The sequence below is a fragment of the Saccoglossus kowalevskii genome, chromosome 8 (assembly GCF_978046115.1).
Source record: "Saccoglossus kowalevskii chromosome 8, keSacKowa6.1, whole genome shotgun sequence".
Taxonomy (NCBI): Eukaryota; Metazoa; Hemichordata; class Enteropneusta; family Harrimaniidae; genus Saccoglossus; species Saccoglossus kowalevskii.
The window spans coordinates 21,152,263-21,175,496 of NC_140648.1; the positions used below are offsets into that span (position 1 = coordinate 21,152,263).

Here is a 23,234-nt window from a genome sequence, read left to right on the forward strand (position 1 = left end):
CGTTACTTGTACTTGGAGAGATATTACACAAGTTCACAAAGTGTAAAATCCTAAATATATCATATATACAAATATTAGTTGAATGGTTTGATATTTCAATGTACAAAATAACCAATGTTTGTCAACTACTGAATATACAGAAGAACAAATCAAACGGCATAGTTAGGTGAAAGAATTGTGTAAATGAGTTTATTCGGTAGCCATAGCGACAAAGAGTTAGCCTAAAAGTAAATACACATATCAGGGTTGAATTTCAGTGATTGTAATTTAGTGAACATAAAATAAAATATACATATTTACTACACAGCTAAACAAACAAAAACAATTGTTTATAGTCCCAACATTGCCCAGATTAAAATGGATTTTGATTTAAATGGAAAACAACTTTTACAAGATATCTTTTGTCAAGTTTCAATAGACCTTAGAAAAAAATGGCCGCCGAGACCTTGTTGCAAGAAAAGGAGCCACGAGATTTGATTTTTTTTTCTCAAACAGTGTTCCATTCTTTTAATGCCAATACTCTCAGTGTTCAGACGCGATGGCGGTAGATCTCGTAGATGTCTCTCTTTATTTTCTCGATTGAGATTTCGGCGGTAATTTTTAACTACGATTTACGCCTGTTCATTCATTATATGCTGCCCAGAGTAGCTTAACGACACCTATACATCCAAGAATATAGTATATGAAGTGTCTATCCCGGGGTCAACCCAGAATATAGGATATAAATAATGTCTCTGTTCCCGGTGTTAATCCTAGAATGTTATGATACCATGTCTATAGCCCCAGGGCTAAACAGAGAATATATGATATGATGTCTCCATCCCCAATGCTTAATTCCAAAATAAAGTATGATGTAATGTTTCTAGCCCCTGCGGTTTTAACCAAGAATATATAATACGGTTTCTATAGTCCCGGGCGTTAAGTGAAAATATGTTGTATAATGTCTCTGGCTCCAGGGCTAGTCAAAGAATACATGATGTCACGATCACAAAGGGTTAATCCAAAAATATATCATATGATAAGAATATGTTACATGATGTCTCTAGCCCCAAGGGTTGATCCAAAAGTACATGGTGTTCTTATCCCAAAAGTTAATTCAAGAATATATGATATAGTGTTTCTAACCAAAGGGGTCAATGTGGTGGAAATATATATGTACAGAAATTACAACGAAGTTAATACAAATTGAGATAGTTTTAAAGAGAAAGAAAGTTATTAATACATATTTTTTTTAATATTTGTTATTTTCAGAAAAATAGAATGTAAGATTGTAGGATACGAGAATCAGGAATAGCTCCCATATCATTAAATATTTCAATAGACTGGCCAAAGATATGTAGCCAACAGTTATACTACAGGATATGAGCCACAGGGAATGGACATGTTTTCTCGGTACTTCATACGAACTGGTCTCCCTTTACTGATGGTTACCAAATCACCACAAGTTATTCTTACAGTAGGTTAAATAGAATTGAATGTTGATTCTACTTTCTAGAGTTATATTGACTTTGATGTCACCATACATCCCTAGCAAAGTATATGACACAGGTAATAGCCTAATTATCATCAATACCATACCATGCCATAGTCTAACCTTTTAACTAAGTCGGAATAGAATACAGACCTATGAAACTTTCGTTTGTTGATATAGGGTGGAAACTTTTAACATGATGCAATTCACATTTATGTAACACAATACACGTCAATTGTCAATCTTTCTTAAATACTTGTATATTAAAGAAGTACATAGTATAATAAGTGTATTAGCTGGAAAAGCTGACCATTTCCTGAAATATAGACTACAGTGTTGAAGTCATATATCATTGATGCATTGATGTAATACATAAATGCAGTGGTTCGCCAAAAATATTCTTTACCCCCTCTGTCTACATATATATGGCAGAGTTTAACATAAACAACGGTATCTAACCTCCATCTCCGCTTATTGACTAATTTGCCGTATCTGGTAGTATTCAGAAAACTCACTCTAACCATTGTAAATGATATACACAGAAAAAGGTCAATAAAGTTGATAACGGTGGGCAACTATGTAATTACACAACTTTAGTTCGATCTTTTGAGTAATCACTGTACCTTGCTTAATTTCTTTATCGACCCTTATATATTTACTCTACATAATCGTATTAGCATAAAGATAATAAGATTGTTAGTTATTATCATTATATATTTACATTATTGAATATAGTATATATACATATAGTATGTATGTGTTTATATATATATATATATATATACTATATATATATGTTTATAATATATACACGTGTCACAGATATATACAGATATACACGTGCTCTTCATGCGCAATCTTGTAAATCCCTTTAGATTTTTTATTCGACTTCGTCCAATAAATATCCTGGTGTGGATGGAGGACCAGTCGTCGGGGGAAGAAACGCTTCGTCATCTCTTAACTCCTCGTCGATTTCTAGATCAACTTGACGCCTTAAGCTCTTGGAAAGTTCTTGTTGATTGTCTGCAAAGTAAGGTATCCCCCAACATTAATACAGACATCATTGATTGGATACTCAAATATCTTGTGGGTCAAATCCATGAGGAGATTTCGATAGCTTAATTAGAACACAGTTCACAGTTGTTGGATTCACTTACCAATACAACACATGGTGCCTTCATCTTGGCACTTCCAGTCTACTGGCGCTCTTTGGAAGCCCTTACCACAGAGTGGTCTGCATTGTCCTTTACCGTGCTTCTCGCATTTAATTTCTGTCGGATCATCTGCAGCAAACAAATCGTATAAGTTATGATAACATTAAACAATGTTTTTAGTAGTTTTGAATAGGTTGTAATTTGTTTTTGCAAGTACGGGATTTATTGATGTATAGTGTCTTACCTATGCAACATTTCTGGCTGTAATCTGTGAGGCACTTGCATGAACCAGCAGCTTCTATCTTTCCCTGGCCACATTCCGCTTTGCACTCACCCCCACATGTTTTACAATTCAACACATGTTGGTTGGCTGAAACAAATAAATGAATGAATGAATGAATGTTACTTTACAATTATAAATATAATTGACAAATAAATAAATAAACACGCTTTAGCGAGTGAATGAATGCAATCAATTTATCTGTTACTATTTCTCTAGTATGCGCACGCATTGAGCACAGAGGTCAAGTGTGTTATGTTTATTACAATATTAACAAACAGCAAAAAATATAATTAAGGGTATCCACATTTTGCAATACTAGTTAGTTTTTAAATCAATGAATACTTACTTATGCAGCATGTTTTATTCCCCAAACAGTTACAGTGTCCCGATGCTTCAGCTTCTAACTCTCGGCATTTATTTCGGCATCTTCCGCCACAGGCCTGGTTGCATTGAAGATAACTGGGATCAGCTAAATGAAAGAAGTATTCGTTAAATACCAAAACAATAACAAAGATATCACATTTGAACACATTTTAGAAATATAATGACAGAGTAATTTGAAAACTTGACGATATGCAATGAACAGACAAATTTGAAATAGACAGCATTTGGTTATGTACACAGTGAAAAAGAGTCGCGATCAGCATATGTCACATTTAGTCCTAATCAAGTAATCTCCTCTAATGAAAATGCTGGGCTATATCAGAAATATATTGTTCAGTGTTTTTTTATGTAGCACAGTATTAAAGCAAAATTGGGTAATGTCCCACAGCAAAACCTTAGAACATGTCATGTAATTGCAAGCATCTCACCTATACAACATTTTCCCTTGCTACATTTACAATCGGCAGAAGATTGCATTTCACCTTCTTCACATTCGGTTCTACATCTTCCTCCGCACGCTTGATTGCACTCCAAAATACTAGGATTTTCTAAAAATTGCAATGTAACATTTGGAATTACATTACATGCACTTAAAATTGATTAGTTATTTTATCAGTTTGTTTAACTAGCCTGTCCAGACAATCAAAGACACATTTTGCAAACATTACTACCCAATACAATTCATGTTTTTAATGTAATGTATAAATTATAGACAGGAGACCCCTGAGTTGCTGTACAATGTTTTTTTTTTGTCGATGTAGAGAATCAATAAAAAACATCCTGAAGAAAGTTTCTGCAAATCAGGTATTGAAGCTAACATGGTAAAATGAGGTTCTTTCACACTGCTTGCAGAATAATGAGAATGGTGCTTACCTATGCAACACTTCTTGCCTTCCTTTGTACACTTGCATTCTCCCGGGGCTTGCATTTCAAGTGCTCGACAAGTAGAACGGCACACGCCATTACAAGAATTCTCACAAGTTATTTCATGCTCGTCGTCTAGAATTAAATAAAATTAAAACACAATGAGTATTTTTCATCAGTTATGCACGTAATTTCTAAAAGTGTTGATCGTGAATCTACACGTGAAGGTTTACTAACCGATACAACATACATCCGCAGCTCTGTCGCAGATCATTATATCAGGTGCCTGTTCCTCTTCTTCTTCACATTGACCATTTCGACAGATTCCTTCTTCGTCGTCAACGCAATGGACATGGACATTTTCTGGATCAGCTATTGAAACAACATAAAAAGTATAATCATATAAACGTGTTCTACGAATGCATCGGATCACATATCAATTTGACCGGATCGTGTGCATTTTCGAGCTTAAAGTTATAAAAATAATTACAATTGTCTGCAGAGTGATGTAAGAAATAATTATACTTTAGTGCAATTACTTGGAATGACAAATTACTGGGAAGTTCTTAGACCTAAAAATGTCTAAGCCGAATGATCAACTTCTCAAAATAAATAAGCATAATGATTTATTTCGCTTTTGGTTACATAGAATATACAATAATACTCACGAATGCAGCAGCGCGTATTCCCTTGGCATTTGCAGTCCCCGGGTGACCTGATCTCACCAGCTTTACAATTTTTTCTGCACATGCCGCCACATTGCTCACTGCAGTGTAATAATAACGGATTCTCTGTGGAGATATATTCAGTTCATGAAAATAACCTCGGAATTCAGCGCCACTGGAACTTCCAAAATGATGTATCGCAATCGTACAATTTGTTAATTAGTCAGCTGCCCAAATACTGTCACCAGCATAATTATAATATTTTTTTCCAACCCAAATGTTCACAGTTTAATAATTTAACAACACCTACCTATGCAGCAGACCCCAGTTTCGCATGTACAACCTTGCGATGCCACAATTTCGTGTTGACCGCAGGTCTTTCTACATTTACCATCGCAGGAGGCTGTGCAGCTAACAATTGATGTGTCCTCTGTAACAAGATTGGTGCCAGATATTAGAGCAAACATCATTTCAAATAAAATCGCAATATGGTATAAACACAGCCCCCCAAATCGAAATGGACTTGTTCGTGACAAACGATGATAGTTTGTACAATTTTAAATAATCTTCACCATAGAAACCGCTAGAAAGTGTCTCAATTGAAGGGAATGCAAACGACCACACAATTTAATCCCAGTGACACCTTGCAGCCACACGCGTATACTGCATTGTGTGTCAAATAATCGAATCGAAGCACGATTACTATTTCTTAACGTCCCGGTATCATGTATACCACGAGGTGCATATATCTGCCAGTCATTTTATCCTATCACTTGTCAATTGCAAGTTTATTGGTCTGTCATTTGTTCTTGAGCTTGAAAACTTCCTTTATGACTATGAAAGCGGATATAATTTGAGTCTGTGGATATTTCTACGTATTATACAATGCGTCTTTCTTTGACTACGTTTTGCAATACAGTTTATCATGTACTTGTGTATTGTCGAATATCTTCTGTTATTTTTGTTACCTTCAATGATGTATTTTGGTTTCGAATTGTCGATTTGTTATGATGTTATTTCCACATCATTCTTGGACATTAATAGAAAGATTATTTTTTATAGTTTTTATTTGTATTTGCTTGTTTAATTTGTATATATATATATATCGGCATGACAACAGTTCTTTTATTAAAAATGACAAAGAAATTACATATTAAAAATCAGTTTCTAACTCATTAACATTTGATACATTCGTGACTTGGCCGTTGTTAAACAGGGTTTACCGCACTAAGAATCCGCTAGATATACACAGATGTCCGCGGTTCCTTTGTGAAGTTTAATACCGCGTCATTACTTGCTGTATTGTAGCTGGGTTGGATGAAATGACTAACCACTAGCGTCAAATGCCCGTTTTCTACGACGATTGCTATTACTTGTGTCAAGTTCGAGAGCTTTCCTCTAATAAAGAAATTTGTATCGGACGCCGCGCAGAGTGAATAATTTGGAATGACCAGTTACACGAAAAATCATTGGCGAATTTCAGTCACGTGATATGTATGTTCGAGTTAGTCGTCTAATCCACCATCCAACGCATGTAAATTATTATTCATGCTATCCCAGATTAACGCATGCCCATACGTTTCAATTACTTACTTGTGCAACATTTATTCTGTAAACCGTAACATTTGCAATCACCACTTGCAAGTACTTCTCCTTTTTCACATTTCGATCGACATTGTCCCCCGCATTGGAGATTGCACTTCAACTGACGGGGATTTTCTGTTAACAAAAACAACAAATCGTTATTTTAAACAGACGGCCACCTGAACAAATTACATTATTGTATCTCAATGTCTATATAGCTTGTGCATGTTTGGTAATATTTATGATCACGCGACCATTTGTGCGGGCGGAAAGCTTTGGCTAATCCTTCTCGCGCTGTAACCTTTCATAGTCGGTATATTCAGACATTAAAAGCATGCTGTATCACCAGCAGTGTTGCGTATGGCATGGCATGGGACATATTATTATCACAGTGGAAATATATTGTTAAGTCATGTAAAACAGGAGATGTGTATGTAGGGTGTTATTTTCACGCAATGTTTAACATAGTATCATACAGGTACCCAGTATTGAATACAAATATGTTACTAACATGTGCGACCACATTGATAGTTGTTAGACCGGTTCAAGGTATCTGGCTAAAATAATTGAACGGAGTTGCAAATACTGCCATGTTAGAGAATTATTACTATGTCCACCATGACCGTCACTACGAATGCACAAAATGGCAACGACACCTTAATCTGTAAACAGCTCCGTTGCGAAATTAATTTTCGAGTTGCTATGTTTATTCGAAATTCCATAGATTTCCTTGAAATCATTAAGGGCGACCATTAGTAATTCAAAAGAAAATGGCAGATTTGAAAAAAACAATTGAAATATTTTGAAAGGGTAAATATTACTATAAACATTCAATAGAGTGGAGAACAAAACTTTTCTACTTTCTACTAATATAATTGTTGAACATGTTGGCAGGAGCACAGTGTTGGTATATATAAGTTTGGATAATATAAACGATGACTGGTAAATTGCGATTCTTAAAAAACAGGATATTGACATTAAATAGAAACCTCGGAATTTGTTAGTACTGATGTATTTTCTTTAGTACAACTTCAAGTTACTAATACCAATTACTCAGTTTGTAACAACTCAATTATAAAAAAAAAGGATGGTGTGCGAATCTACAGAATCGTATGTGATTACATTTTAACAACGAAACCGATTTAGGTTTACATGAACGTGTTGTCAAAAATGTTTCTGAAACATGATATTATACTGGAATAATATATACAAACAGTGCGCATTAAAACAAACAGAAACAAGTTTATGCCATAATCGCGTCAAATTCAGCCGACATCAGGACTATGTGTATGGATACGCCTCATAACATATCACTACCGAATCAAATATATAGTGCCAGGAAAATAAATATTTATAAATATAAATACCCCCGGAGTTGACCGTCTTCGGACAAGGTCACCGAGCACTTAAATTTAATCGCAATATTTATTTAGTCAGTACAGAATTTTTGTTTTTTTATAATAAATCCATCGACATAGCAAGTGTTCACGGTTTTATTTGCGCATAACGACAGATGGATTTTTAACAATAATTATTGGTAACACGTGTCGGTGAGATTATATCACGCTATCCAAAGCTAATTTTATGTTTCCTGCTTGCAATCTAAAATTACATTGTCTGCTTGTCAAGGACATAATTGATGACGTAAATCCGTAATTTCCACCTTTAGATATATTTAACAAAACGATAGAAACATTTACGTTTACGACAGTGTAACATTCATACATTTTTATGGAGGAAAATACGGTATATTTCAATTATCTTTTTTAAGCCGTAATTCAATACAGATAAAATGCAAAACTATAGGGAATATATAATATTATGTTTTGTCTTTAATTATTCACGTGTATGCGGTAATTGTGAAAACTGTTATTGGTGTGCATATTGTATACATCTTGTTGTGAATTATTTTAATATATTTCTGAATGCCCACACATTTCTGAATGTCAAACTCAGTTGTTTGCACAATGTCGTAATATTTTTTTATTGCTGTGTTATTTCGCAACTAGAGCACAAAGCGGTGTCTGTGAATCGAATCAAAACAAATAGATGGCCCAGTTATGCAAATATACTCACCTATACAGCAAACGTCTTGTAAGTTTCCACAGATAGAAGGTTTTGGGTCATTTATTTCTCCTTTGTAACACCACCTATAACGACAGGCTCCTCCCACAGATTCGCATTTAATTTTGGGGATAACAGTGACATCTGAAAAAATGAATTATTATTGCACACCTGTTTAAACAACTTACATAAAACGCTAAGAACATCAAATTCAATCTAAGCTTGATTGTTATGTCGATTTCGATTGGTTGATTTCTGTGAAATGTCTCTCACCTTGTGCCATTTCTATTACTGTTTTCCTTTTCTCTCTGTGGCGTGTTTCTTTGTGTATATTGGATTTGTTCACTTCCTAGAAGGGAATCACATTTTCATTCTCGTGAATTTACAAATATTTATTTATTTTTTATTTGGGGCTGTGAATTTTGAAAAACAGGGAACCATGCCGCGTAAAATATTACCTCGTCGAAATTACAAAGCACTGGAAATGCGTGTTAAAATGTCGAGGTTGCGTTGAGTGTGGGTTGCTGCACGGACCTATTCCAGACTCCCACTTCTGTCCCGTTACCTATATGCATCAACAATAAAGTTGTACTATGTTTTGTCACTGACATATTTTTTATTTACAGTTTAACTAACTTACCTTCGCAGGAGCCATTATAAGGCAGTGTGGGAAGTAGATGACAACTACTAGAAGAAGAATCCTAAATGATATGATAGGTTTCATTTTTTTGAGCTGAAACGAGCAGAAGTTGACAAAAAAACGTGTTAACCGAAAACAACCTACAAGCATCAGTTATTAATAAACCCATATATTTCCACCACCAGTGTGATGATATGTATTAGAATTGGAAATATGTGCACGATAGTGATAATTAATACAACAAGGGTGCCAATATATTGCTCATTCTAGCTATGTTCACAGTATATATTTTCTATTGAAATCGAATATTTATAAACACATTTCGTATGCAATATTATGAATTTTCAGCCGAATATATTGTAGGCGCACCCAGCCCGAAGCCCCGCGTTGGGTTGCAATATATTTACAAAGAGCTGGGTTTGACCAAGGTATATTTACAAAGAGCTAGGTTGGGTTGGGGCGTATTTACAATGCGCTAGTTTGGGTTGAAACCCGGGCACTCAACATGAGCAAGGAATAATTTACTCACCTATTTACAAATTGGGTTTACGTTGGTAAGAACAAATAATATAATAATATAATAAAATAAAATAATATAAAATGATACGCGCGCCGACACCTGTAAAAAAAACACAGGAATTGAAGCGTATTAGGAATAAGCAAGGCATCGTGAGAGTACACGAGACAGATAGAAAATTATTAAAATTACTGTCGTCAGATTAAACCAAATTAATGATAATTACGTCATTACGTTATTATTTTAATATATAAGTTGTATTGAATATTTGGTAATGTTAATTGAATTTCCTCTCGTCAAACGCGACTCTGTCTACGTGATACTGTAAATAACTATTTAAAGTATTATTCGACATTTTGTCACACTTTTTTCAATTATTTTAATTTTGTATACCTACTTCATACTAAAACCATTTGACAAGGAGTGATATATGGTCGGTGTCACATGTGTAGCAGGATATGTTCACTCATTACGAGATACTCGACCTCACTTCATGTATACCGTGGATGTCAACTCATTCTCTTATTGATTTGACGAGTTAGTGCAGTGTATTTGTCAATTGGTTCATTTTGTTCGAGACTCGTTAATTGTGTTGTCAGTTGTTGTCAGTTGTTTGTTTTGTGTTCTTGTAAGTATGTCTGTGTCTTTTGTTCTAAGATCTACGGTTGGGTATGCTATTTTTCACTTTTGTGTAATAGGTCGGTAGTCTATAGGAATACAAAAATAAATGTCTTAAATAAATTAATAAATAAATAAATGTTTTAAATAAATAAATAATATATTTAATTTAGAATGATTTTTAACCGGTTAAATTTTAAAGAATTTTTCTGAATATGTATATCTGTATTTCAGACCAGCATGCATCACGAGACATGTGCACAGGGAATTTATCATAGGTTGGTGTTAAACACGAGTGTGGGAGTTTCACCTGAAGTGGCCGTACTAAACATGAACTGTACATTCATGGCCATTAAAAGTAGCTGGCTCGTGGAGCGAGCCGGCCACAACTAAACCGCAATTTGCGATTTACATTTGCGATGGGTCGTCCTTTTCAGGAGCATGTATCCATCTACGATCACGTCACGGCGATCGTTCTGATTGGTCAACGACAGTAAACAGTATTTTCTTATGTTTATAAACCGTAAACGGGTTTTCTGAATGCATTGCATGATGTCGTGTCTTTTTATAGGTAATAAATATCAAGGCAAAACACAAAAATTGTGCAACCTATTTTTAAATTAAAAGGGGTTGTAGTATTCATATTTACAGTTGAAAAATGTAAAAAAAATTTTACGTGTAAAACACGATGGCACGGCAAACTTGATTTGAGAATTTTGACCATATGGAAGGGGCTACACCCGTTTTACTTTGCCTGCCCGTTTTGCAGATTCAGAAGTTTAGGTTAACATTGATGTGACTGTTATCAGCCTGTAGACTTGACATTACTAACACAGGTATTAAGCACGACGTTACACAATCGATGCTAACTTTACACGAGTTCGGCTGTTTTTTTTTTAAAAAATCATTCGCCGATATTTCAAATGCAGTCCTTGTTTAACAACCCACAGCGTAATTTTCTAGAAGCTGACGTTGTAGACTGACAGTTCGGACAGCGAAACAAGTGGTTCCAAATTGTACAAGAAAACTTATCCGAGCATATACTTGGCGGGAATACAAACTAAATTTGATATCGAAGAAAATGTACTTTGGACACAGTTCCGTATTGCGACCTTACACTGGACTATCACAAATAAAGAAAATCACAAGTGAGGCTGCAGAATACGAAACCAAGACTGGACACTAGATTTCATGGAAACTGTGCTAAAATAAAATATTCAAACAATGACGAATCACCGGTAGGTAGCACATTGCAGAATCGTGTCTGTGCTTATGCCGAGAAGTACAAGATGCTGTGGCAATTAAAAGAAATGCAGGGCTTCAAAACTGATGAAAATCACGCCAAATTTTGATTAATTAGTAGTAACTTAGTGAACGAACTTCTTAAGTATATGAAGATTTCAGACAAGATTTTCGTTCGAAGTTCTATTGTAACTACTGTAAAGAAAAAATATCCAAGAGCTTGACTACAATACTTCCAGACTGAATCAATTGGCGATGTTTATCTATACATTACTCAAATGTAACCATAGTCGCTCAAAGTAAAACAGATGTAAGTATACTGAGCAGCAAGTCCGTTAGAGTTACAGTTCAGATGAAAATCACTTTTAATACTTGGAGTCGTTTGATTGACAGGAGAGTGATCCATCATTGAACACACATACAGGCGTGCTTAAAAATAAATAAAAAAATAATTCAAATTCAAATCACTTAGTGCAACGAGAAATGTGAAACGGTTTGGTGAAACGGCAGCTTAATAGCGCTGTTAAAAGACTTACAGAACAATGGAGTAAATTTAATGTGAAAAATATCCATTTAGACAAATCAGCCGTGACTTTGACGAAACCGCGTTTCACTTGGATCTGGTCCCGATGAAATCAATCTGTCCGATCATGCCATAATGAGTGCTTTAATGATGGTTGTCAATATATTTTAATTCCAGAAATAATATTGAGTTTTGTAACCACGAACAAATAGCTTTGTGTTTGTTAAATGTAAAAAAAAAAACTGAACAAATAAAAAAAAGAAAGATTTGCATTCAACGAGCGCCGTAATGTGAAGCGAATGTAATGCTTAGTATTACGGACTGGTAACAACTGGTGACCCCACATCGCGTTTAACACGCCGCTTTCACGTGCACACTGGTATGCCCATGCGCAGGCTGAGCTTACACAGAGCAGGATTATATAGATTTCGTCAACATATTTATAACAAATAATAGCAGAAATCGACATCTCATTAGAAACTTGTGTACTTTGAAAAACGAATAGTTCTTTACAAATATCATTTTTCGAAGTTGAAGTTTTAAAACACATGTTTAAAACTGCCTAGATAATTCTAGCTATATATTGTGAGCGTGGATTTGATCAATTCTCACTTTTAACAAGACTACTTAGAATCAACTAAATAGTATTGTATATTCACGTATTTCGTCAAGACATCAAGGAATAATAACATGAAAACAGCGAAGTGTACTTCATGGTTTGTTTACAATGCATGTTTCCGCTTAATCGAATTTATTGAAACATCTTTCAAGAAGCCACATATGTCATCGTAACATACTTAGATAATAAACGATCATATTTAGAAGAAAAAACATTCTTGGTAGCATAAAGCAGTATGGTTTAAATCACTGATATCGAAATGGGATGCCACGCAGCTACCTGTTAATTACCAATACCCATTACGGAAAACAAAAAGCGTTCAAAACACGTCATTTAATGTCATAAACCATTAACTTGACAACAGTCTGTGGATTTTGTCTATTATTATGTTAATTTGTGTGGCGAAATGTTAATGTCAGCTGGTACTCAGCTAACAATATACTGAGTGCGAATTTCGTGCATAATCGGATCACTTCTCCAATCACGCCTACTCGGCGTGGCTGGCCGAGCTAAACATGGAGTGTTTCAATTGGGTATAAAAACGAAAGCTATCTGACACTGACAGTTTTATTTATTAAAAAGGGGTTATAAAATACACTTGCATTGACATGCCTCGTTAATTTATTTACTATATTGAAGTATCAAACAACTCAAACATTTCGTTTGCCATGTTTAGCCCAAGTCCGATGTACCTTATTGTTATGTCTATCCAACTGTTTAATTAAAAGTTCAAAACAAAAAGTTTTGAGCTTGGTATTATTATATATTTACTAAAGCTTTAATTCTGAACTATGTTGCGTAATACATGCCGAATACATTAAGTACGCTGAGCGCGTTGTTAAAGCTATTGGTCTGTTAACTGTACCCTGGACGATGATCTGCCATAATATCATAAATCGAACATATCGTACTAAATTCGTTGAAGAAAAATAATATTATTTTAGTTTGTAAGTATTTAATTGTAACATTGGACTTACTAGATAAGGTTCTTAGTACTATTGGATGTTGATCACACATTTGGGTATTAATATTGACAATTGGGATAATACCCGCGAAAATAAGATTTGATTCTACTCCCTTTTAAAACCACGTGATCAGAATTACTACATATTGTTGTGCATCATGGCAAAATGATGCAAAATGCGTGGAACAGTTCTACTCAAGTTTATACCATCTGAAAAGACATAGACTTTCCGTATCGACCGAAAACTTTCAAATATGGCCGGGGGTCAATATCATGGTGAATAGCTGTTGGTTTTTAATAAATGTGCGCACAGCACACAGCGGTTTCAGCAAATATTGAACTTTTAATGTCGACACAAATATATTATAACGCATCTTTTTAAATTCAGTTTATAATAACTCTTAAAATAATTTCAGACAACTCCACCCCGACCACACCCCCGCCCCTTCCTAGCCCCAGGCGCTCTGTGTTCAAATCGCATTAATTATATGATACATAAAAGCTATTGCGCAACAAGAAATCGCCCAAATACTATTCTTTTTATTGACACAGAAGAAATCATCAAAATATGTCTTTATAAATATAAAAGTACAAATGTTTGTATAAGCTTAAAATTTGTAAATTCCGTCACTAAAGACATGTGCATGAGGTACATAATACCTATGATTGTATTGAATGAAGCGATTCTGTTCTATTGTATCTATCGCGTCTTACCTGAGAACTTGACGGCGACGTTTATGGACTCATTCTGCTATTTAATTCCTAGAGTGACTTATTCTATTTGAAATTAAAAAAAACATACAGAAAAAATATAACCCTGAATAATGATAATAAACACATAAATATGGGACAAGTCTTGTGAAATGTACATAATTCTATCGAATCCGGATGTTAATTTTTTACTGAATATGGGCGTACACGTAATACGGCAATAACACGACAGTTTGTTACGTCATAGCGCAAGTTCATGAACAACAATGACAATTGAATTCAAAGCTATCATAGATTATGTAATTCTATCGATATTATATCAATTCAGTATACTGTAATAGAAGAAAAATATAATTTCAAATATATATTATGGGAGTGGTTTCTTGTCGTTAAATAAATTATCCGATTTTACAAATTTTGTTATGAATTAACTAAATTGTCAGCATCATAATTTATTTGACACACATTTATACGCCATGTTTGAACTGTCAACTTGCGATTGAACGAGCGATGAACTGTCATTATTTAACACTAAATAACCATCGTTTCAAACTACCTTCAAACATGAATATTATAGATTCTTAACTACATTCTGTTTTGAAACAATATTTTTATAAATACAAAACAACAATTCGTTTCAATGTATTCGCAGTTATCGCGTATGACCTACGCCACCCAAATCACTGCAACAGTTGCCGCCGAGCTGACACGGACAGGTCATCGATGTTTTTTACTGATTTTTACGATTTTAACTTTAATGTCATCTCCGGAAAATACAATATGTTTCCAAACTATGATATATTATAATTAAAAATATAACTCTACCTGCGTGACACTACTCCGAAATGCAGAAAAGTGGGAAGATATACCATGAGGAAAGAGTATGGCTCCCTGATGTTAGCTACGTCCGAAAGGCACAGCCGTCGCACTCATACGAAACTTCCTGTCGGAAATACTGCATTATGAATATTCATTAGCTACTAAATATTCATAAGATCGCGTGCTCCATCTGTTGCGCTGTTGTTCATGAAAAGGAATCTAGTTATCTAGCGGCGTTTGAGAGATGACGTCAGCAATCACGTAGGCGATGCATATTTTGAGATTGTTTTGATTACAATGAATGTCCCCACTGGCGACTGGCAGTTTGACAACGACAATGGCAGCAGCACGAGGACATTGACACCCCCGTGGTGTATAGTGGCCAATTACGTTGTCATTCCATTGAAATGGGAGGAGCCGACTACCAATTTTGGTCATTTTATCAAATATTTGCTTGTTACGTAGGCCATCTATAAAATAAACATTTGATTTTCTCATTGGTACGATTATTCATTCAGCTACCATTATGGTTTGTGACGTCACACGACTGAATCGCCACTTGTGTTCTTGGCGATGTGTCTGTATTTCAAGGAGTTTAAGGTAGCGGGACTATTATTTGCATACTTGTTTTCATCTTCTAATTGTGACCAAATGACTACAAATAGACCCAGGAAAGTATATATTTTTAGAATCGCCAGACTTCAGGCTTTTCAAAGGTGTGTTTGCCATGCCCGTATCTGCATTCTGCGATGCGTTACTTAATCAAAAGTGAAAAATTACTTTCTTTGTAAAAAAACATAATTACGCATTTATGCTGGTGATAAGAAGTTATTTTTTACTTTTCCTAGTTGTTCAATAGTCTGGTAAATTGAATGTGTCTGGTCAGTTTTATTCAAGCAACGCGTTTTGAGAAGCAGTGTGCTAAATTTCAATTACTGTTTTAGTCACATTGCCCCCAACTCAAACCACAACACATTGGTAAATAATCCATGAAATAGTTTGTCTGGACACATTCAAGTTCCTCTCATTGTAACCTTAAAGCTGTGAAAATTTGGTGTTAATCTGACAACAATAAGTATACGTTATTTTTTGTTAAAGGCGTTGTATTTTGAAAAACATAAACTCCTAGAAAACGTCCATGAAATCACAGCAAAGATTTTCAAGCTTGTTTATCTGCACAAGCAATTTGTTTTCCCATCAAGGTCTGCTTTAACATGTGTAGGGGCATCCAAATGTGTAAGGCTATTGGAAACCAAAGAAAGTAAAGGAATGGGATAGCTATAATTTGATAAAATCGGCAGATGAGAACACCAAAATCAATGATTTTTTTTCAGTGGCTGTGTGACCTTGTGTCCGACACTTTCATATGCAAATGATTAATCTGTGAAATAAACAGGGACGGAGAAAAAACACTCAAATGTTTGGAAACACTCATTGTGTGTTAGTTAGCTACTGATAACACATCCTAACATTACTTTGTCTTAAGTTTATCTTTGAAACTTATAGGCACACAGATTAAACCTGTGTTGTTGATTTTGGAAAACACTACTGAAGCTGCCTTGCTTCCCTTCAGAAAATCTACATTTTAACCAACTTACATGACATTCGAGGTTACGTTCACTTTATCAGATGAAAGTTTATAGTGCATTTCATCAATTAATAAATAAATGTGAAAATCGTGAATTTTCAACACAAATAATAGTCTCGCTAAATGTTTAAATGTTAATTTAATTTAGGTAAGCAAATAAACCTACCGCGCGCCAACTAGAAGAGTAAAAGTCGTTTGCAAATCAGTATAATTTGGGGGAAGAAAAGTACACGTCACAGTAATATGCAATATACCGTGACATCTGGGACGGGATTGAGAGAAAACCATTCAAAGCTCCCCTTTGGTAAGAATACAATAAGAGATCAAGTCTATGTACAACGTGTGTGATGTTAAAAACATTCGTTAGTCAATGATATTATTGCAAACTAGGAGGTGAATGCATTACGGGACTGAAGTTTAATTCTCATCTCATTTCTGATGGAGATGGCTTTTGGATGCACTAAAAAGAATTCAAGTTCAAACGGGCCGTAAGACTCTAAAAGTTGGAAGGCGTTGTTAGATCCTTAGTGTCAGATTCCGGTGGGAATTGTGTGAAAAAATGTGTCAACACAGACTAATCCCTTGTTGAGACTGACGTCAATCAACGCCATTGGTGGATTCAGCGCTTTATAAAATTCAATCATAAGAGAACTATATTCTTGCAAATATAGTTTGAGCCATCTCTTTATTACAACACTGTCATTTGGCGATTGTTTTAAAGTTGCATTTGGGCATAGATTAAATTGCTGTATATCCAATATTGGTTTCTTATATTAGTTTAGTTGAAATCTTTCGACAGTTACTTTAAATTACACGGTACCCCAAGTGGCATTCGGCAATATACTTTATATGTGTTCGACTGTGCCTTGAGTACAACATAACATGATATGGGTCGGGGACAATATAAGGTGGAAATACATAATTTAATTAATTATCAGAGGACTCAGTTAAACTTCAATTTCGCAACACCATTGCACTGGGTAAAAGCTGCAAAAAGTTTGTCGTCTATATACAAAAAAAGAAAACGCTACTAAATCAATCAACTACGTATACAGAATAAGAATTCAAAATTAATGCCTTTAATGTATTTTGTAAAGTGGTAGGGTCCCATAATCACCGCATAAGAATTTGATACTATCTCTCAATTTTAATAAAACTTATGTAAACACTGATGCGAAGGGAAACACATTTAAATTACAGATGATTGATTAATTATGTTTTATAATTTTAGCGCCAGATACTGACACATGGAAAGAGACATTTTGGATCGACAAAAACAAGCGGTGTCATATGTATGTGCTCGTGTGTGTGGTTTTCTTGTTATTTCTCTCTTGTGTCAAAACAAAATTTACTTTTTAATTTTATATTTTAAAACTAGTATATTACTTCATTGTAGATTTAACAAGAAATTATTAAGCGATTCACTCAAAGTAATGATTAAATTAAACACGAACAGGCAGATATATGAGTAAAGAAAATGGATGTCAGACAGCTGTCACGATTTGAATAGAATCGCATTCGCAAAGAGTCTTTATGATAAATGTTTGAATTAGTTTGGCTGAGAAAGGCCAGACAATTGGTGAGATGTGATGTTCAAATTATAGATGTAATAAACATTTTGAAAAAAATCGGATGTAGACATGCACGCGATCGTCACGGTTGTAGAGTCATTATTCCGTGTCCAACTATCACAGAGCAACAACGAAAATAAAAAATGACATGAGACGCAAACCAAACCAGACATATCCGCATCTGATTTGTTGTGTTTTTAAAAACAACAAATACCCCCAGTAAACAAGTAAGCAAAATTAAGCATGCAAATCACAATTTACATGCGTATTATCAAATATACCAGGCAACAGAGGGCTATTCAAACCGGATCGGTTGCAGTAGAATTTTTGTTATAAACACAGTCACACCTCCAGGTCCTGATATAGACATAGTACAACATTATTATCTGTGTTACTTGGTAGTAGGATAGATAAATATTACGTAATTTTTGTAATCACGATATTTCAGCCTGTCGAATTGTAATCGATGCATTAAAAACAGCGGTGCATTAATCCGACATAAATGACTCATAAACGATCAGAGACAAACAGGATGTTTAGTTTAATTTTGTAAACATCCATGTATAACAGATAATGTACAATGCGCTATATTATCACTGCCGAGCAAATACAGGTTAGAATGCGCTCGTCTTTTTATTCACTTTTTTTATTCACATATCTCTAAATAGGTTACAGTGTTTGAATCTATATTGCAATTACGTTGCGACATGATTCGTTGTCTTTGTCGCGTCTTTTGTTATTACCTTACCTGCGCAACAAGTTGATTCAAAACGGCTAATTTCAAACTTTGGAGATCGTCGTATTATATGTGGTCGAACTCTTGATGAGAATACATCGTGGGAATAAATCATTTATGAACAATAATAGAGAGAGTATTCAATTTATAAGATTATGTAAAATATAATTTTAGGAATATCTGATTGAAATAATCCGTGTGTTAACGTAGAGAATTGTTTGATTGCTAGAATTGTGTGCCGGACTGGTGCACATTCTTGCTTATTGATAAGCGTAGAACACGAATCGCGACGACAAAAAAAAAGAAAACTGATTTTTTCATATTAGTAAAAAGAAATATTAGATGCTACAGCAGATTTTACCATTCAATAATCTTCAATTGCGATATTAAATTTATCGTAAATTAGAAAATTTGCTTTGGAGGCAAAAGCAAGTTTTCGTTCAATGATAATCATGTACAACTCCAAAACGCATACGTATAGGTAATTCGAACCGCATATGCACGATTAGCATATTCATTATAGCATCGAACTAACTGTCAAACAAGTTTTATTTTACGATATATCAACAAGATGCGTTCAAAAAAATCAAACATGCTCAAAAATATACTCAGCGGATATAGAACACATGTATAATTAATTAGTGGCCGTCAGGTTTAGATGAGGAGGGGGGACCCTCTAGAATTTGCAGATACGTTGAACATAATTTTGAATTAAAAGACGGCCCTTAAATAATAACGTGCTGGCATCATGTTGATGTTAGAAATCACTATACACATAAATGCACCACAAATGCATATGGCATAATATATAAGGTTGTGCCATGGAACATCCGGGACATGGAACATTAGGACTACTGATACAAATTACCTGGATGTGGCTTTTAGTTACACTTGACAAATAAATCTCCTACACACATACGATTTGTACGTGACAACACGCCTAGTTACCAATGCATCAAATCACCACTGCCGCAGATATCAATAATGTAACGTCTCTCAAATCCCTGATTTCAGTTACTTTCACATAGCAACGCAATAAAGGCATTAGTCGCCATGAGCAACGCTTCGCCAATTATATGGAGTATGCTAACCCCCAGCAACATACATAACACCTGCAATTGCACTTTCAAATTCGCCACTACGTTATACAAAGAGAACTGAAAGATCACCTGATCTCCCTTCAACGTTTCAAATTTCCATCTGCAATTTGCCTTGCATTTCACAAAATTGACTGCAGGCATGTTTGATGGAGCATTTTACAAACACGCGACATGCAAGGTCTGTACTCACTATCACGACGAGGTGACTTTCCATTATTGGCAGCGCACAGCTGATTACGCCACGTTAACCGTTCCATATTATGTAAGCATTATTCAACAACAAGATGTTTTTTTGGGGGGGGGAACCCAATAAATATTATACACAATTTATATAAAATCTTATCATAGTGCATCAATATGCATGTTCGGTCAACTAACTTATTCCCTGTATAATATTGCATTTTGTATGATATGGTATGGCGAATTCATTCATTTGATTTATATAAGAGACACTCCATCGTCTACCAGCTCTAAGGTGCATTAAGGTATTTCCATGGCAACGGCATGCACCTGATTAAAACTTTGTTTTCATGTTTTGTTTTGTTTTTTGCAAACAAAATAAAGATGGCGGACAGGACACCATATGCGACTAATGCATGGTTGAATACAATAGAGTCTATACATGATGACGACTTACAACAACGGCAACAACGAATAATGTTTCCGCTAATACAATTGATATATCGCATATAGTGCAGTAGTAGTCATGTAATCACGGAGATACTAACAGCAGACACGTTTGACAACAAAACAATCAGTTAACGCTACCATCCTGCACGAACAGTTTCGACAAAGATAAGTATTTGTTCAACCACTGAATGATAAATAACACAGACAAGATTGATTACACACAACTTACCAGATTGGTGGCCGTTTAAATTTTTACAAAAATATCAACACAGGTTTATATAAATATCGGCACCTTAACCACGGTGATTAATATCAATGGAAATATATAATCAATTATCTACAGTCTGACTGTGCATAGACTGATTTTATTTACTGTGGAGCAAGACACAGATGGGGATAATAAAATCAGCTGTTTTATGAATATATCGGCAATCATATAGCACAGTAAACCGACAATCCACTGAAATTATGCAAATTGTAATATATGTAAGTTTTAATGATCCAGTCATACTCAATCAATGTCAGAAAAACACAAACTAAGAAAGAGACATACATACCTAATTTTGACAGTTTCGCACCAGAAAGAGCTACCCCTACAAAATAGATTACATCTATTCACCTGAATAATTTGCATTGAAACAATGTGTATATTTGTACTTTATGTCAATCGGACAATTTAGGCTATTTTGTTGTCTTGAGTATCTTACCAGTAAAAAAATAGCATCATTCACTAGTACTATTATTGATTCTTGGGGGATACTGACTTTAGCCATCTGCCAAAATAAGAATCATACGCAACATTGGCTGACATATTTACTTTTCGATTTTAGAGAAAAAGGTTTGGTAATACATTTTGCTATAGTTTCTTCTTACACTATCAATGTGTCTCAATAGCATAAACACTAAACCCCTCCTTGTTAATGTGTGCATGTAAGCTAATTATGTACATCATTTGGTCTGTATAATTAAAACTGGATCATTATTTTCACGGCGGCGAGAATTTCACAAACACACATAACTGAATATCATATATCAAAACGTAACGTTACATTCTGAATGGTTGTAGAAAGATATCTCCTAAAACAACTGAATAAATTTGTTCTTTAAATTTATTTGGTAATGAATAGTCATTGAACACAATTTTCCCATGGCAGTGAGTTCCAGATCTTAACCAACATCTTACCAATTGGTGCTTCTTTGTTTCTAGTTTCCAAGGGAACCCTGACAAATTACTGAGATTCAATTGACGTTTTGAATTATAAATGAAAATTCATTCCAAAAATTGTTGTTTCCACAACAAGCAGATTCTAATCTCTTGTAACATTTAATGGATTGGTATGAAAGGCAATTGCCCATGAGTTTTCCGAAAATTTTGTTTCCATAGCAACCATATCTGTCTCTTAACCAAAATCTAAACAATTGGTCCGTATCAGGCCGACCCTTGTGGAAATGTCATGAGAATTCATAATGCAACCAGAAGAACATCACTACCAAATGTAATCCACTGGACCGTACGGTGTCAAGGGCACACCATCGTAAACAAAATCATGATAATCCATCAATAACCCTTCAAGTTGTAAATAAAATATCATTCTCGAAATTACAGTTTCCATGGTAGGTGGATCGACATCTCTACCAACATTCAACGGATTGATACTTGCATCAAAGACAATCTCTCCTGGCAATTCCATAAAAATCCATCTGTAACTTTTTGAGTTATAAATGAAAAATCATTTTTGAAATTGTTGTTTTGATGGTAACCGTATCAATTCATCAATAACTTTTTGAGTTAACCTTTTAACAGACAAACAACAAACAAAGCAACGATACCGAAACATAACCTCCTTGGAGGAGGTACATACATTTGTAAACTTAATCAGATGAAATATCGTTTTCGCAACAATAAATAGGTGAAACCCAGGATAACAAACTGTTGAAAATAAGACTCTCAAATGAGAACATTTGCACTGAAATCTCACTTATCTAAACGGAATTTTTTTGTGTGTGCAGCCGACTACACTTAAATCGTTTTTTCTACCAAATGGCCAATCGTTGTTGGGGATGCAGCTGTATGATGTTTCCCCACATAACAGATGAATGTTTGTTTAATGTCACATCTAATAGCACGTGTTTTATTGAAATACCCGAGTTGGCTGGACAGAGCAGTAATTGCTCCCTGTCCTCAATCCCAAAAATCTGCTATAATGAGGGGTAATAATGGGAGTTGTGTCAAATTCTGCTTTTTGATTCTTCAAGAGTGTCAATATTGTCAGACACTCGGCTAGAAAATTCTCTCTAGCTGACAACTGCTGGAGAGCCTCCAGTGTGTAATAGGAACAGCACTGGACTTATGGGGAGAACCCTGTGATTTTGCGTCAGAAGCGATGGGGTCACAGACATACTGACCTGGCTACCACTGAAGACAGGATGAGTGGAAACCATAGTCCCACTGGCCAATTCAATACGATTACATGCTGTCATTATTAG

General features: G+C 34.9%; 1 protein-coding gene across 2 annotated transcripts; it reads right to left on the reverse strand.

Moving 5' to 3' along the window:
• Window positions 1-162: 162 nt before the first annotated feature.
• LOC100369978 (uncharacterized) lies at window positions 163-15,247 on the reverse strand. 2 transcript variants are annotated; one of them, XM_002738622.4, is made up of 16 exons: window positions 15,129-15,247; window positions 14,307-14,369; window positions 9,639-9,728; window positions 9,110-9,202; window positions 8,743-8,818; window positions 8,482-8,613; window positions 6,415-6,540; window positions 5,132-5,251; window positions 4,825-4,947; window positions 4,394-4,528; window positions 4,166-4,291; window positions 3,721-3,840; window positions 3,255-3,377; window positions 2,870-2,995; window positions 2,629-2,754; window positions 163-2,494 (listed from the first exon to the last, which is right to left on the reverse strand). In XM_002738622.4, the coding sequence occupies exons 4-16, from the start codon at window positions 9,191-9,193 to the stop codon at window positions 2,352-2,354; spliced, it is 1,560 nt and encodes a 519-aa protein (XP_002738668.2). In that variant the 5' UTR covers window positions 9,194-9,202; window positions 9,639-9,728; window positions 14,307-14,369; window positions 15,129-15,247; the 3' UTR covers window positions 163-2,351. The 2 variants fall into 2 exon arrangements, with proteins under 2 accessions (XP_002738668.2, XP_085358459.1); XM_085502333.1 differs by lacking the exon at window positions 9,639-9,728.
• Between the last annotated feature and the right edge of the window lie 7,987 nt (window positions 15,248-23,234).